At 43.4% G+C, this 16,619-nt stretch overlaps 2 protein-coding genes across 3 annotated transcripts in view; both read left to right on the plus strand.

The window, feature by feature from the left end:
- The first annotated feature begins 6,314 nt into the window (after nucleotides 1-6,314).
- Nucleotides 6,315-13,574, plus strand: LOC138112761 (uncharacterized protein C10orf95-like). The gene is made up of 2 exons (XM_069020360.1): nucleotides 6,315-6,482; nucleotides 13,020-13,574. Exons 1-2 carry the CDS (start codon nucleotides 6,315-6,317, stop codon nucleotides 13,572-13,574), a joined length of 723 nt encoding a protein of 240 aa, XP_068876461.1.
- A 21-nt stretch (nucleotides 13,575-13,595) lies between these two features.
- Nucleotides 13,596-16,619, plus strand: part of OGDHL (oxoglutarate dehydrogenase L) — a 50,734-nt gene continuing 47,710 nt past the window's right edge. The window contains exon 1 of one of the 2 annotated variants that reach the window (XM_069019195.1): nucleotides 13,596-13,692. The gene's annotated coding sequence lies outside the window, so the exon portion shown is untranslated. Of the gene's footprint in view, nucleotides 13,693-14,023; nucleotides 14,119-16,619 lie in introns of those variants that run through there. The other variant, XM_069019196.1, reaches the window with a different exon arrangement.

A 16,619-nucleotide genomic window follows, 5' to 3' on the forward strand; every position in this document is an offset into this window, starting at 1 on the left:
GCAATGTTGTGTAATTTGTCACATAATATACTTTCCAGGACAGAGGAATTCCAGCACATGTGAATGCACAGGGCACAGTACTGCAGATAGTTCTAGCTGTAAATTGACACATAACACAGAGCTGAGAAATGTATTTTTCCTGTACACTATTGCGGTGGTTGCTTCTGTCTGCATAGCAATGTAAAAAGCAATTAACTGCTGTACATTGGAAGGGTGTGGGTGTGAGGTTTCATCTTTGTGTATTGGCCATATACAGATATTGTGATGTTCCCAAGCTTTTGGTAAGCAGGTAGATGTTGGATTATTCATTGAATTTTGTGAAGAAAATGTCAGTAAATAAAAGCAAATAACCCCATACAAATATATAAATAATTAACATGTTGTAAAAGGGTTTGTATGGTTTGTAAGAGTGAGGCTGAGATCCTCCTAAATGAAACCATTTCAGACTTTTTGCAAAATGTTGTTTTAAGCTAGTAAGGAATTCATTTTTTTAGCATTACAGGAAATGAGGATAAAAATATAATTTGATTGCTCCTAAGGTTTTATGTGTAGCTGTGCTTATGAAGTTTGCAGTGTTAGTAGTAAAGGATTTCATCCATCAAACAGCAGCAACAGAAGCAAAGACGGTGACCAGCAGGCACATCTGGGGGAGCAGGAGTGAGCAGGTCAGTTGTGGCTGAGCAGGGAGCTCCCTGCCCTGTGCCCAGATAACTCTGCTCATGGCAATGGCCAAAGGGATCCCATTCTCCACGAGCAGTGTTCGGCTGAGTGCTGTATGGGCTGGAGGTGGCGGGCTTTGGTTGCGTGACAGCTGGGTAGGGAGAGAAGGGTTGATGCCCTTTTTGTTGTACCTTGGAAACCCCAGGTGCAGGGGAGGCAGAAGGTGTTCCCATTGTTGTGCTGCAGTGTGGAAGCAGTTGCCAGTCTCTCCTGTCCCAAGCTGTCACTGATCTCACTGTAATCAGCAAACACCCTCAGGAATACACTATTAATTCTTGAAAGCAACTGTAGCCTATTGAGATAACCCTGGGGATAAAGCACAGTTGCAAGGGCTGCTTCACCATGGACTTTTCCTGGTTTTCTCCATTGTTTTCTCACCTATGTCAGTGGACAGAGGAGTCCCAGACACCTGAATTTCACAACTTTTCATGTTTATGTTCAGACAGTCTTCATCTTCTCATCCGGAGCAGCTTTCTGTGACAGAAGGATGGACAGATGGATGTCAGACCTTGGGATTCCAAAAGCTGTTACAAATTCTGTCAGGTTCACTCAGGTAATTGTATATTAGCCAGTGTAGGGTGATGCAATGTTTTCTCTGGATGGATGACCTGGGTTTTTTCTTTCTCTCTTTTTTTTTTTTAAATTTAGTTTTAATATCTGCGTAAACTCATCTTTTCCTGTTTTGTGACACCTCTGTGACAAGAGTGAGAGCATCCATAAAATCATGGAGACTGCAAGATGCAACAGCTGTCTGAAATTGTTGGGTTTTTTAAGCTCAGAATTGAGTATTTATGATCTTGTTTTGTGCTAACAGTGTTTCATGCTCATTTATCATTGCTTAAGTGAGTGTGACCTGGAAGTTGCATAGGAGGTATTTGTCACTGATAACTCCATTACAGCAATACCATCAATTTCTGCTGAGCTGAGCTGTCAGCCAGGGTTTCATTGCGTGGTCCTGCTAAGTGGCACATGGTCCACAGTTAAAGGAGGCACTGGTGTGTTCCAGGCCCTCGTGGTGACACTGTGGGACACTGTTGGGATGTGTGTGGGTGTGTGCACACTGTGCTGTGCATGCACACACATTGAGGCAGCTGTAAAGAAGCTGCCATGAGCTACTGGAGTGGGGATTATTGATAATGTAGCTTTTAGCTGTAAATCTGGGAAGCAGGGGATAGGAACCTAGAGAGAGATTGCACTGTCTTTACAAGCTGGCTGTGCTTGCTGGCTCTCTGGTATCCACAGTTCACATACCTCAGCCTTTTGCAGTCAGCTGTCCTCAGATGGATTGCACTGAAAACTCTTTGCGTAACTGATGTGCCTAAAAACAACAAGATAGGTTTTTGTGCTGGTTTTTTTTCCCTGAGGTTTTTATTTATTAATGGTAAATTGAACAGGTGATATTAAAGGTACAAGGTTTTTTGCCCTTTTTTACACTGTTGAGTAGCCAACAGGACCACTTTGATGTTCAAATTTTTAAAGAAATGGAATACAATGAAGGAGTTTCCTCATTGGGTGTAAAACAGTAACAGTATGCCTGGTTGGGTAAAGGTTACTCAAAAGCCTCATCTCCTTCTGCCCAAGTGATAAACATTGTTTTGTGTAAATCTCCTCTTGGAAAATTCATGCAACATGCAGATAAGAACCTACTTTCTCTCTGTAGAACTTTCCACAAAGGCTTTGTCTATCCTGCTCTCAGTTGTTTTCACTTGGAAGGACAGTTCAGTAACATCTTTTTTTATTTACTTTTTAGAGATGCCTTCTGCAAATGATTGGAATTTTTATACCTACTACAGCTGCTTCCTTTTGTAATTAATATTATCAAGGTGAGATTCTGCACAGATAAAAGCTGCATTTGCTAAATAGGAAGGGAACAAAGGACCAGTGATGCAGGTTTGTTTTAAAAGTCCGTGTTTAGAGTTAACAAGAAACAAAAATGTAGTGCCACACATGATGTTACCAGTTTGGATCCAAGACATATATATGTGTGTTAGCATCTAATCACTGTCCCTGTGCAAATCCTGAACTTTCATTACAAGGCTACTTTTGTAGGAAGGCAGTAATGACAAATTACAGACTGTTTGTTTTAATATATCTGTATGTCCTCACCTTTTTAATATGTGTGACGTTAGCTAAATGTTACGGGCATTATGGGTGTTTTTGCCTGGAAGAACAATGTTTGCTAGCTTTTGTAAATGGTAATTTACACTCAGAACAACATCAGGAGTGTGTGAGGAATTAAACCCCTGTAAATCCTCTGTGGATGTGCTCCGTAATGGCTATTGAGCTTCTGAAATCTTTTCAGGGTGGAGGAATGTTCTCTGAGGCTACAGGGGAAAACTGCAATCTTCTTGCTCAAAGACAGTGCTTTCACCTTTCTTTTACACTCACTTGATGGAGATAGAAAATTATTTTGATTGTTGGGGAACTGTTACATTTATTCTCAGAAATTGCTAATAGCACCTGTTTAAAAAATAAACCAGGAAAGCAAAGTCAGAATCAGGGGAAAACTTCAGTGTTTTCACATTCATTACAGTAATCTTCTCTAGTCATGCTCTCTAAATGTGATGCTTAGATTCTCTCTGAAATCATCATCAAGACCAGCTATAAGGGGGGCAGGAATGTATGTTCACAATTAGCCTTTAGTTTCAAAGTTTGCAGATCTTTGCAAAGAAGGCAGAAAACACTTTCAGGAGCCAGTTGATTTTTGTTTCTGTGTTCCCATTTGCTGGGTTGCCATCTCCCACGTATTGGTGTCCAAGCAGAAACACCTGAATGGGTTTCCTTTGGTGCCTGTGTGATTGATGTTTTTCATTTGTGAAAGACTGTCCTGACTAGATCCTGACAGTAATCTTGCTTTGCTTATCAGGGGAGAAAAAAAGAAAGGTGGTGTTTCTATGAAAACACCACTGTGAGCTCTGACCACACGTGTCCAAGTAAGTCATGTCTGTTTTGGAGCTATCTGGGGCAATGACAAAGTTAAGCACTTTGCATGTCTAAAATCTTGCAATTTAGAATTAGGATTAAGAAAAATACGGAAAATTTTCTCCAGGCTGCCTGGTTGGTTCAAGTTGTTTTGCTTTGTGTACCTGGAACACCAGAGAGTAGGTTTTCAGTGAACTATTTCCAAGGGTTTGTGTATCTTCATCAGTAACAATGCTCCCATGTTCATGGGGTCCACTTTTGTGATGGTGAATAACTGGACCAGTGAGGAGCTAGACGCATGTGTAGAGAAGGCAGGGTGTACCCTCTGGCACTCTTGGCCTTGCAGAACTGACCAGGGGGAAAAGCTTTATTATATGTATTATATGTAAAGATCTTTTCCCAGGAGTTTAACCCGCTGCACTCTTGTGGATTAATCTCTTGTGCTATTTCTACATCAGGTGTTGCCTGTAAAGGGATGCTTAGGAAAGTTCATGATCCTGAACTGTGTGAATTATCCCCAAGCTGAGAGAAGTTTTGTTTACTTTATTTGAAAGGGGAGGGAGCTAAATCAAATTAATTCATTAATTGTGTCCACTTAAGATTTAGATGTAGTTTATGACACCTGCTTTAGAGATGCTTCAGAGGAACCCTCTTCCATGGCCTTGCATCAGTGAGGACTTGGCTCCTCTGGACATGTACAATTGGCTTTCAGCTGAAAGTTGATGGGAAATGCTGAATTTGCTTATTTTTTTTCATTCATCAAAGCATCTTGGCATACCAGATGCAATAAAGGCACTGTATAGATCAAAGTGTTTCATCATGGCACAAAGTTAATTTTGCTAAGATTTGAAGACTTACCTTTTTAAAATTAAAGGTTAAAAAAATTGCTGTGAATAGCTAAATCCTGTTATTGAATAATGACAGAATTTTCCTTAATGTACTAGGAATTGATTGTATCTTAAGCAAAATGTCATGAAAATAAATTAAGGTAATTGTAGGTGTTTCACAACCTTTTATATAAAGGATAAGGTCCTAAAAATTGTATTTTCAAATCCAGAGCTAACTCTATCTTCAAAATGCCTGCATTGTTAGATAATTATCTTATTGCAGTTTTAAGTCATTATTTCGCCTGTTGCCTGAGGAATTTTACAGCAGAGCAGTATTAATAAGATGCCACGAGAACAAATTTCATAACTTAATCACTGTCATAAATGGAACTCATATAAACAAAGTGGCATTTTCATTCATAATTAAATGACCTGCAGCAAATGTAGGTCAGGAGTGAAGGAATGTTTGATTTTACATTCTGTGGAAAATCAAAACTATTGCATTTTGAGGAGAAAGGTTAGAAAAAATACAATCAGTGCCTTCTGGATATGGATTGGACATACCACAACTTTGAGAAAAGGAGATTTCTAATTCATCCACATTGTAAATCTCAGCTAAGTGGCATTTAGACTTTACTGTTGGTGATGACAATTTCCTGAGCATTCAGATGCAAAAAAAAGACCTACTGATAGATTGAGTCCAGTCCTCCCTCATTCTGCCGATTCCATGTAGACAAAAACAAAAACTAGCAGCCAAACCCAGCAGATTGAATTTAGAATGCAACAGATTTGAAGCTTTATTTTTTCTTATCTGAAATTGGACTACTTGATTGTGAGCAATCATGAGGATGAGATGTTTATAATGACAACTAAGCACGTCCAAAGTCATATGACTTCAGCATCTGTGGCTCTAAATCTTTTGACTGAGTTTTTTTGGGTTGGTTTTGTTTTAAAGTTTTTGAAGTCTTAAAATTGTTTCCAGTCATTGGCATGAGAGCTGGAAACACTCAGATGAACCTGCACCTTCTACATGTCAGTTTTGGAAGGGGTTTGTTACCCTGACTTACATCAGGAACCTCCTTTGCCTATTAGGACAGGCTTTGGCCCCAGTAGTTTGAAGAGTTTCAAGGCTAATCGAATTTCTGTTTGCTTTAGACAAGGATCCCCTTCTTTTTGCCTCAAATCTTGATTACATGTGACCTTCAGAGAGCCTCAAAATGTCAATAAATTCCTCGGAGATTGGTTTTTGTTACAGTCCAATGTAAAATTGTACCCATGAGAAATGCTTAATCTATGACCAAAATAAGGCATTTGTATATTGAAATGATATGGGGAAGGCTTTTCTGTTCTGAAAATTCATATGGCAATTATGTGACGGAACTATGTCTTAAGGGAGTTAAATCCAACTTTAAATTCTGGTCTCCAGGTCAAATAACTCCAGGTATTCTCTGCTGCCTTAATATTTCCCCAGGGCTGGGACATAACACAAGCAGCAACTAGTGGCCCAAGTATCACAATGTTGTATTTGGTAGTTTGTGCCTTAAAGCCTTTCCAAACCCAGTACTGGTAATGCGCCCAGGTGGGAGGTATTCTCTGAAGTGGGCTGAAGGGAAGAATGAGCCAGGGGAAGGTGAGGGACCCCTGTGAGTGTCCCTTGCTCAGCCAGTGCCCAGCAGACACAGGCAGCAGCACGTTTTCCTTACAGAGGTCAAACACACCGCTATAAATCCAGTCCCGGTGGCGGAGACCCATGTGTATTTTGTCCCACACCTGAGAAGGTATTAATTTCTTGCAAAAGCCTCTTTGTTTACTGAAGTGCTTGCTTTCTATCAGAGTTCTGGGCAGATGGCTCCTCAGCAGCGTCTGGCCGATGAGCTCAGCCTCGCCCGAAAGCTTCACCCTGTCTGCAGGAGGAGTCGTAATTCAGCCTCGGGGCTCGCTCCCGCTAAGCCGCTGTCGCAGGCAGAGCGCCGGTGGGGACAGCGTGTGCCAGACATGCTTAGTGGCTTTAGAGTATTGACTGAACTGCCAGACCCAAACTCATTTACTTAAGGCTTGGGCTAATCACAGTCACCCAAGTGACGGGCAGTCCTTGCTCTTTGTAGCTAGATCCTTCCCGTGCTACAAGCTCCGAGGTAGTGATGACCGAGGATCATGATTTGCTAGCAGGATTGAGTAAGAAATGACAGGTAGGATTTATTTCTCACTTGCCAGACACCTTTACAGACTTTTCAATATTTTTCTGTAATTGGCTTCAGTGACAGCCTCCCACAGGCATTATGCACATCCAGGTAATGGGTCTATGCAAGAAAGGTATGTTTGTTAAGGGAACATCTGTAATTGCCTTAGGCTGCCACAGCAGAAGCACTAAAACTCCAAACCTAGCATCATTACAACCAAAAGTCACCTTGCCATGGGTCCTACCTTTCACTTAGTAATGTTGTCCTTCATGTATTGTTCTGTGCATTGAAGGTGGTATTATGATCACCAGACTAGGATTTCATGCAGCTCAAAATGCCTTCAAGTGGAGCTGTAGAGATACTCTTTCCACCTAAATGACACAAGCCCAGTTCCAGACATCCACTGGTAACTGGCCTGCAGAGACTGGAGAGATGGACACTGCTGTGGTGCTGTGTCCTGAGCTCCACAACTGCCTTATCTTAATAAGCATTAGAACAATTCAGTGAGCTCAGCATCGATGGGTGAGGACTTTGTAAAATAGGGGGATCTCTAATGTGACAGCACGGACTGCACAGCAAACTATTCTGAAAGGAATTTAGAGCAAAGTTTGAACAATTTATTCCAAGTTGATAAACCAAACACAAAACTACACACTGGGGGCAAGTTTGGGGTGAGTTGTTGACATTTTTTCTATGGCACCAACATTAGTTTTCTGAAAATGTATTTGGTGATATGGTGGCTGCTAGTAGATCGAGAGTCCCCATGAAGCATGAACAGTAAGCTCACCTTGGTAACTGAGATGTTCACATGTCTACTCAGTTCAGGTGTCTCCTCTCTACAGGAAAACAATTGCAGTTTGCTGGCAGCTAAACATAAAGGAAGCACAGAACTGCTTCAGCTGTGAAGCTGTCTAATACTGTCCAGCTGAGTTCAGCACTGTGAATGCAATGTTTCCAAATGGCCACCATCAGGAAAATAAGAAATGACTGTGACTCTACATCTATCAGGTTTGATATTCCCAGCCCATCCCTGAGCCCTTGGGTATTTTACATTAATACTTTTGCAGATGGTCCCCTTTGGCTCTGGTGCCAGAAGAGAAAGGGTTGGGAATGTCAGAGGAAAGTGTCAGAAAGAAATTATAAAGTTTTAACTGTACAACAGGTTTGGAATGGAACTCCAAAGAATCCCATTGAAAAACAGATAAGTTTTTACTTCTGAAAAACAGAAGTAAACAGAAAAGCCTATTTAGTTATTGCAGAATAACTCAGTAGGGACAGTGCTTCTAAGGGAACTCTAGCTTTGAGGCACAACGTGGTGTTGATTAGTGCAAATAAAGCTCCTCGAGAGTCACCTTTCAGCAATTACAATCAGACACTGCCACTGTGGCTTCAAAAGCTTCATTAGCAAACCCTGCTCCTAGTGAGAGCTGTAAATCTCAGATACCCCAGAAATTTTAGCTGATGGAGAACTGTCTTGCCTTATTTATTTTCTTTCAAATGAAAGAAGTGGAAAGATAATTACACATTCCTTCATCCAGATAAATAGCATTAAAAATCAAAATAGATCCTCCTGAAGAAAACACAGCCAGTGGTATAGTTCTAAAGAGATGATGATAATTTTCCAGTTGAATATGATGAAGTCAGGGCACCTTAATGTTTTATTGTCATCTAAAGCGACAGTCTAACAAAATGCAGTGTCTTTTAGATGTAGCCAAAAGAAGCATATCAAAAATAATTCATTTTTTCTATTTTTGTTAGATTTCTCTAATGAAACCCCTGCAAATACTGGAAAGTATTTTCTAGCAGTTTTCTCCTAATCCCCTGGTAGAATAGAAGAAAATGATATTTTCAATTCTTTCTTGGTTAAGGAAAGGGCAGTTGGCAGTGGTTTGTTCATTATCATCATGCCAAATGCTGGCAGGCTCTTTTGCAGTACCAGCAGTGATCTGTTTCCACAGTTAGTGGGAAGACTTCTTGCTGTTTTGCCTGCCAATATACTAATCCCCCATTAAAATAGTGGGACAAATTAAGTTTAGTGCCCTTGCTAATTTCCACATGAATTCATTATTTGGCAGCTATAATAAATGTTGTATGCCAGAGTTCCTGCTTAACCTACGCATCTCACTGACTCACTCGCTGCTTTGTATATATTGTAGTTAATTGTTTACTCTAAGAACTTAATGAAAATACAGTGAGGTATCAAAGAAATAATTACAGCAACAGTTGCTTTTGTTCTTGTAGATGTAATGGAAAGACTTGTTTAGTTTATTAGGAAAGACTTGTGAAACCACCAAGTAGAAGTTGTGTTTTCCTGATTTTCAGTCAACTCTATTGTCTAGCTTGTCTCTCTCTAACAGATCTGTGGCCAGACAAATGGGCTCTGGCAGTTTGGTTCTATCCAGATCTATGTTTGAAGAATAAAATCAGTTGAAAATAATCTGTTGGCCAAAATCAATGAAGGAGCAGTCTTGGGTGTTATTGGTCTTCCAATAAAACACTCTGTACTTGTACCTGTTTTCTCCAGAGCATCACAGCCTGAAATTTTAGAACAGAGAATAATTAAACCCAGGATAGCTGTTATCCATATAAAACTATCGATATGAGTTTGTCTGTTGACCAAATAATGATGGCATGCTTACCCTTAGGTTTGACATGACTTGGGTTGTGAAACTGGTACAAATCATTGGTGCTTCAGTCAGGTTTGAAGGAAGCTTGGAGGTCATCCAGGGCTCAAAGCAGGATCAGCACTAGAGTCAGACCAGGCTGTCCAGGGCTTTGTTCAGCTGGGTCCAGATGCCTCCAAAGATGGAACCATGTTGCGATGTCCCCGTTGCGATGTTTTTTTATCCTCTGAGTGGAAAATGTTTTCCTCCTGTCTAGATTGAACCATTTCTATTTCACCATCTCATCCTCCTGCCATGCAGCACTGTGAAGAGCCTGGCTTTGCTGGCTCTGTCTTCCTGCTGAACTCCCCCCCTCCCACCCAGGTTATCCCTTCATCTGAGGAAAGGGCAGTCATTGCTTCCCTCCAGCTCCTGGCTCTGCTTCAGTTGGCACAGCCCAGCATGCTGTTGGCTTTCCCTGCTGCCTCACATTTAACCTGCCCAAAGCAAGGAGCTGTGTGAAACTGGGACTGACTTTTCTGTCCCTCAGACATCCAGCAGCCCATCTCCTTTACCATGGGAAGTTTATTCAGGGAAGTCAGGGATATTACTGAAGCTTACATTCCCTTTGTTTTCTGAGCCAAGGTTTCAGAAAGCAAAGGGAACAGAAATAACCCGTATGAAATTCTTCTTGTAAACTTTTCTGTAGGAGGTATCAAATGTAATTAAAATACTTATTTTATGTAGGAGTGGGGAGGGAGAAAAGCTTGGTATATTATTTGTTGACAAAAAAAAAAAAAAAAAAGAATAAAAAAGGGTTTTAGCACTTATTTGAAATGTATACCTAGGAAACCCTCCCAAAGCCTCTCCTTTGAAAACTGACTGAATCATTTGTTGCAGCTGTTTGGTCTGGGGTGCTCTAAGGTTTTTAGGTCTTAGATTTAAATGTTACACAAACATAATGACCAGAGTCCTGTGTGACATCCATGGTGTTTATTGTTAGGCTCAAAGTGAGAGCAGGTCTTACAGTTTCCAAATTGCCTTGCTTTGAGAAGAGATGGTGCTTTAGATTTGAACCTCTCTTAGTTTGTAGCCTGTGTGTGTAATAAACACGTTAGGAAATAAAGGCAAATGGCTTGGCTTAAAGAGAACTTCTGGTAAACATTGTCTCTAGTGGAATTACATTACCAACAGCACTGAAGAGTTGCCAAAAATACATAAATGTATCTATCTCGGGGGGGAAGCTATTAATGAGATTGTCCTTCTACGAGTAATCCTGTACCCAGACCACCTCCTATGAGATTACCCTTTGAAAAAACAAGCCCACTGAGAAGTCATGCTGTGTTGGAGAGAGACTTGTGTGGAGCAATTAACCGCAGGAACTCACTGCTGATTGCAAGTGGCTGCTGATCCACCAGGTACCAAACCCAAGCAAAGACAGGAGCAAGGCGTTAGAGGGGTGTGCAGCACCATACCCTGGAGCAAGCACATTGTGCCCTCAGTGGGCAGCACAGTGAGTTTCCAAAACCAGCTGGGTTATAGTTTTGTTAAAACATGCTTTGGGTTGTTTAAACAGGCTGGATCTAGTTTTGTTAACTCGTGCCTGAGTTAAGCCAGAAATGAGGCAGAAATAAGTCAGCAAACTTGTTAGATTCACACTGGTCTGCTACAAGAGATAAGGATAAATATAAAAATAAATCATGGCAAGGCAGTGTGTCTTTCAGCACAGCAGGCAATTTCACCTCTGACAGCACAGGGGTGCTGTTGTGACTGTCCTGTGCTGTACATTTTATCCAGTACAAAACTTTTCTAACACATAGCACTTCCTCACTATGGAGCTGGCATGAGAACCATGCGAAGCAAGCTGGCACACCTGACTCTCTGTGTGCTAGGAATTGCAATTTTTTTCAGAGCTTTCATTCTGCTGATGGAATATCCATTCCAGCCAATTTCAAAGTGTGATGGTTTAGGAGGAAGCAAAACCAGTGTATGGATCTCCCTTTGGCTGGCTGGAGGGAGAGGTAAGTATACAAGTGCTCACATAAATGGGCAGGTAAATGTGAATTGTAAATGGAAATTGTAAGAATTTAAACAGGAATCATGAGCAAATGCCTTATTGTCCATCATGGGCTCACTGGGGAGCAAATGGATGAGTGGTAAGAAGGTGCTGCTCCGGGGTGCAGACTGGTGACAAAGTGACACCAGAAGCCAGCAGCAGTAAGGCAATAGCTCAGTACACCAAAAGCTGCTGGGGCAGGCTGGTGGGACAACCCAGTCACAATAAATATTGGAGAATTTGGGAGCTGCTCCAAATCACAATAAACCAGAATCTTGCTGTTTCAAGCACACAGATCCCATTGTATGAAGAATTAAAAAAAAAAAAAGAAGGGAAAAGAAAAAAACCAAACCCATCAATGTGAAACTGGGCAAAGGCTTCTGGGAACAACGTAAGCACTTGAAATGTACTGTAATATCTTCGTGTCTATCCAAGCATATTTAATTTACCCTGCAATGGTATTCACAGTCAGATTTGACATGTGGGTTTCTCTATAAAGTGGAGGGGAGGTCTGCTTGTCCTCACTATAATTTTTAATTGAATTTATGTTCAGTCAGCATAACGTGATTGCTCTAAAGATGTCTTCTGTCTGGTCATAATAAGGTTAAGACTCAATTAGTAGTTGCAGCATCTAACAATGTTTCAGCACTTGCCAGAAGGCTCAAGCAGCATCTGTTTAGCTGCAGGTACCAGTTCAGCACCCATTTCCCTCTGCGGGGGTGCTGGGCCATCCTCCCCGGGAGCACTGAGTGAGGGATGGGCCATCCTGGGGGGTTCCCTGTGCCCCATCCCTGCTCCATCTGTTCCCTGCACTAAACACTGTATCACAAAAACATGAACACATCATTCACACCCTTGCTCTGCAGTATTTATCGGTCTCCTGAAGGTGCACAGCTGCTAGGAAAACTGCTGAGATGATAATAAGGTTTTTGATGTATTTATGTGAGGATTAAGGGTTTTTTCATCTTGAAGAAATTAATTTTACCCTAATCAACAATTGTATCAACCAGTAAGCCTCCAGAAAATCTGAGTGACCGTTAGGTAACAAAACACTAGATGAAGCCTGTTGTGTTCCTTCCTATGGTTTTTACTTTCCATTTCTGCTCACCTGACCCTGATAAACTGATTTTTGCACTATATCCTTAGCACAAAACAAATTATAGCTTTGTCTTTTCCTTGCTTTGAAGGTGTGCCCAGTTTTCCCATCAATCTTATCTTATTATTTACCCAGAAAGTTACCAAACATTAGAATGTGTGTGATGGTGTCAATAGTTGTCTGAAATACCAATTTTACCATATATATAGGCATTTGATCTTGGTTGTAACTTTATTAAATAGAGCAGGGAAATAAAAAATACGTCATTTCTGATTTATGAAAGAAAATGGACAGACACGTAATTTGAAGGCAACCAGGAGAAAAGAAAACTTGAAAGAGGTAAATAAGAATACCAGCAAAGGAACACTTAAAATTATATTGTCTTGCATTTAACATTTGGTCATGTAAGTTGGGCAATAACTCACTCTGAAAAATCGCTCACACACACATGCTATAATTTAGTCAAGGTCTACTACGTTCAGTCTACTTTCTGTACAAATTTTGGAGAGCAAACGCATGTGTCCTTGGGACACTTTATATGTCCCTTGTGAAACTCCCCGTCACTCCTGCACAGGAGCGGTGCGAGCAACTTATCCACGGGATGGGTTTCCTTAGGCGTTCCCTGTCACGGGCGCTCACCGGCGCGGTGCTCTCGCCTGTATTTACGCGTTTGATGAGAGCTGTGGGCCGGGAGCACCGAAACGCGCTCACCGGCCCCCCAATGGCTCCGGGGCCGCGGGCTCGGAGGAGCCGGGGCGTGCCCGGAGTGTGGGCGCTTCCCGAGGGGCGTGGGCGTGCTCCGAGGGGTGTGTCCCGTGTCCCGGGGCGTGGGCGTGTCCCCGGGCGTGTCCCGTGTCCCGAGGGGCGGGGGCGTGTCCCCGGGCGTGTCCCGTGTCCCGAGGGGCGGGGGCGTGTCCCGGGGCGTGTCCCGGGGCGGGGGCGTGTCCCCGGGCGTGTCCCCGGGCGTGTCCCGTGTCCCGAGGGGCGGGGGCGTGTCCCCGGGCGTGTCCCCGGGCGTGTCCCGTGTCCCGGGGCGGGGGCGTGTCCCCGGGCGTGTCCCCGGGCGTGTCCCCGGGCGTGTCCCGTGTCCCGGGGCGTGCCCGGGGCGGCGGTGCCGGTGCAGCGCCCGCGGCTCCGCCCCGCCGTGACCTCAGCGCGCGCCTCACGTGATGCAGGTGCGGTCCCCGCCCCGCCGCTCCCGACGCTCCCGGCGCTCCTTCCCTTCCCTCCCCTCCGCGCCCTCCCTGCCGCGCTCCGCGGATGCGCCGGAGCTCCCGCGCCCCCGCAGGTCTGTCCGCGCCGGTGAGGGGCGGGGGGCGGCGGAGCTAGGCCGGGCCTGGCCGCGGTGCACGACCCGTCCCCCGCGCAGGCCCCCGGCGCGGCGGGGCCTCTCGTCGTGCGGCTGAGGGGGGGTCGTGCCGCAGGCCGGGCTGGGCCGGGCCCCGGTGCGCGGGGTGAGCGGGGACGGCCCCTCCTGGCCCGGGCTCCGGTGATGCCTCAGCCCCGTCGCAGCTGGGAGCGCCTTGACTGCCTGGCAGGCTCCGGCCCCCGGTGGCCAAGGTGACCAGGACACCGCGTCCTGGCGCTACGGGGAGGGGCCGGAACAAACCCGACCTTCCCAGATCCTCCCCTCTGCTCTTTTACGACGCGTTGGTAGCCTGGAGTCTGTGGTGGTGGTATCTCTCTGGTACCCGCTGAAGGCGTTTCTTCGAGGGTAGGGTAATAAATCCGTTAAGTTTTATTGCACCCAGGTGCCTCCAGGGCCCAGGACTCACGGTGTGCGCCTTGAGGCCAATGCGCCGCTCGAAAACCTCCTGCAGGTCAACTTTCTGGGTGGAGAATTAGGATTCCCTATACAGTGTGTCACATCTATGCTGCAGGAAAAGAAACATTTAGTGCATGGAGGTATCCCTGAAGTAGCCTTATTTAATAAGGATATTCCCTGCATCTCTAATGTAAATTATCTATGATAATCTTTTGGGGTAACTTTAGCATCTTCATCTGTTTTTTTTCACTGTCAGCCTTGTTTTATTTGAATTATTCAGTCTGAAAAAGAACTTTAAGAGTAAGCTGTGTGGGGAGTATAGGAGAAAATGGCCATGATAGTGGATGAAGGACTATTTTTGTGAAATATGGGCCAGGCTTTTTAATAACCACTTCTGCAGAGCATGAAGAATATTTGTTAACATTGGCATCAGGGCTTCCCATGTGTTAAGAAACTCAATAAGGATACTGACAATACCAGGAGGATATTGATTCATATGTGCAACGTATTTATAATAAAAGTAATTTTGAAAAAAGCTGGATAAAACCTTTGTTATTAGAAGTGTCTGCTGTCTTTTCCACATGCTTCTGTCACCCTCTAGAAACCTGGGTAGAATAATTCCCAAGACTGTCCATGACATTAGGGCACTTCTAGAGTTGGAGGTGCCAAGGTGAAAGCTAGGTTGTCGCTTGAGACAGAACAGCTGCAAAAATTTTCGGCTGCTTAGGCCTTTCATTTACTTCCACCATTTTCAGGGTGCTGTGGTGCATTAAATATCAGGTTATTCTTGTGGTTCACTGCTTCTTTCTTATTTTTGACCTCCGGTAGAGATTTAATTAATACTCTCCTTAAGGTTGCTCTTAGCTCAGCGTGATGTCTTTCCAATCACTGTTTTCATTTCAGGGTTGGTTTAGGAAACATAGTGAAGTGGAACAGTTCTAACTCTTCCTGACTCCTGCCTGCTGTCCTGGGTGCTGATTTCTGACTGACAGTCTCAAGGCTGAGTGGGCTGGGATGGTCTATGATCACGCTGGTGGTCTCTGGTTTGTTTAGCTGCTGACAGCTGACATCTGTGCTGAAGAGTGATGTGTGCAGAAGGAAGAACTAGGAAGAAGTCAGGTTTTTTGAGTCATATTAATCTGTAACTGGAATCTGGCTGGAGTGACATAGCTCCTATATGCTTCTATAGATTGCATATTCAGTAGTTACTACTTGAAGTATGGCTCTGACCCCATTTTGAAATTCAAATGGAGCTGGAGGGAAGTGACTGGTACCACTTACAAGCTCTCTGTTTCTGTTATATATTATGTCATTTGCATCCATTTTTCAATCTCCCTGACAAATTTTTGTTATTCTGTTATGTTCTTTACTAACTTCTAGAAGAAAGAACTACACATTCTTCAGGCAGACATATTATGAAGAAAAAATGTAAAATTACCGGTACTTAAGAAGCTTGCTACTGCAGTATGATAAACTGAGAAAAACATTCTTCTCATTCCCTTCTCTCCCAAGTCTTTACAAAGTACTTTAAGTGAGAGTAGGTAATCCCTTAGGAATGAGTGTATGTGTGCAAAGGTTTTGTGGCAGAGGGTGAGATTTTCATGCAATAAGGTAGGTGGAGTAATAATTTCTATCAAAATGGGCGCAGACATAAAGTTGTAAGTGCCATGGTGACCTCTCTGTTCTTACTGTTATAACATGTTGAAAACTCACCCAGTTTTGCAAAATAACATTGTGCATACTTGCTGTTAAATCTTACAGAGAATTATGTATGCAGACAGTATATGAGCTCTGTCAGTGCTCTTGCAGTCACTGAGCTCTTCCAGGACTCAGTCTGCTTCTGAAATGGTGCTGATGGTGGTTGTGTTCCTCCAGTTGCCAGGGAGCCCTGGTCAGAGACGGGGTGTTGACGCACATGTTCTAATAAGCTTTGTATCCGTGAAGTGGGAAATGACAAGGGAATATATGTAGGTAGGAAATAACACTGGTGAGTAGGGATTCAGCATACCAGTAGCCCAACTGTTCCCATTTGCTGCAAATGCTAGGTGGAGAGAGTAGAGTGTGTGGTTTTGAGGAGTTCATAGGTTTAAATGAGGACTGTGTGCTAGTTTCAGTGATGCAGCCTTGGAAGAATACTCTCCATGTGTCCAGGCACATGGAGAATGTGGACAAGTGCTTGTTTAGAACATCCAGTAAGTGGATGACAGCAGCTGCTCTTAGGAGCTTTGGGTTGGGTTTGCTGGATGAGAGTGAAAAGGCTGTAGAAGTCTTGAAAAAGGAGACAAGGGAATCTGGTATGATCAAGGAGAGTTCACTGCTGGGATGATACAGTTAAGGGTAGTGACTAAGAAACTGATCTAGTCAGCTTTTAAAATACATGTTGAGCTAAAAATGTGATGCCAGAGAAGAACAAGCAATAATACTGTTTTATTTAGTAGGAGCCCTTTTTC

The sequence above is a fragment of the Aphelocoma coerulescens genome, chromosome 6 (genome assembly GCF_041296385.1).
Source record: "Aphelocoma coerulescens isolate FSJ_1873_10779 chromosome 6, UR_Acoe_1.0, whole genome shotgun sequence".
Lineage (NCBI taxonomy): Eukaryota > Metazoa > Chordata > Aves > Passeriformes > Corvidae > Aphelocoma > Aphelocoma coerulescens.

Excerpts from the sequence above, each read along its gene's own strand:
- LOC138112761 (XM_069020360.1), top strand. The coding sequence starts at position 6,315 with ATGGCTCCTCAGCAGCGTCTGGCCGATGAGCTCAGCCTCGCCCGAAAG. Across the intron at positions 6,483-13,019 it reads ACATGCTTAGTGGCTTTAGA|GCGTTCCCTGTCACGGGCGC; the intron begins GTATTGACTGAA and ends GGGTTTCCTTAG.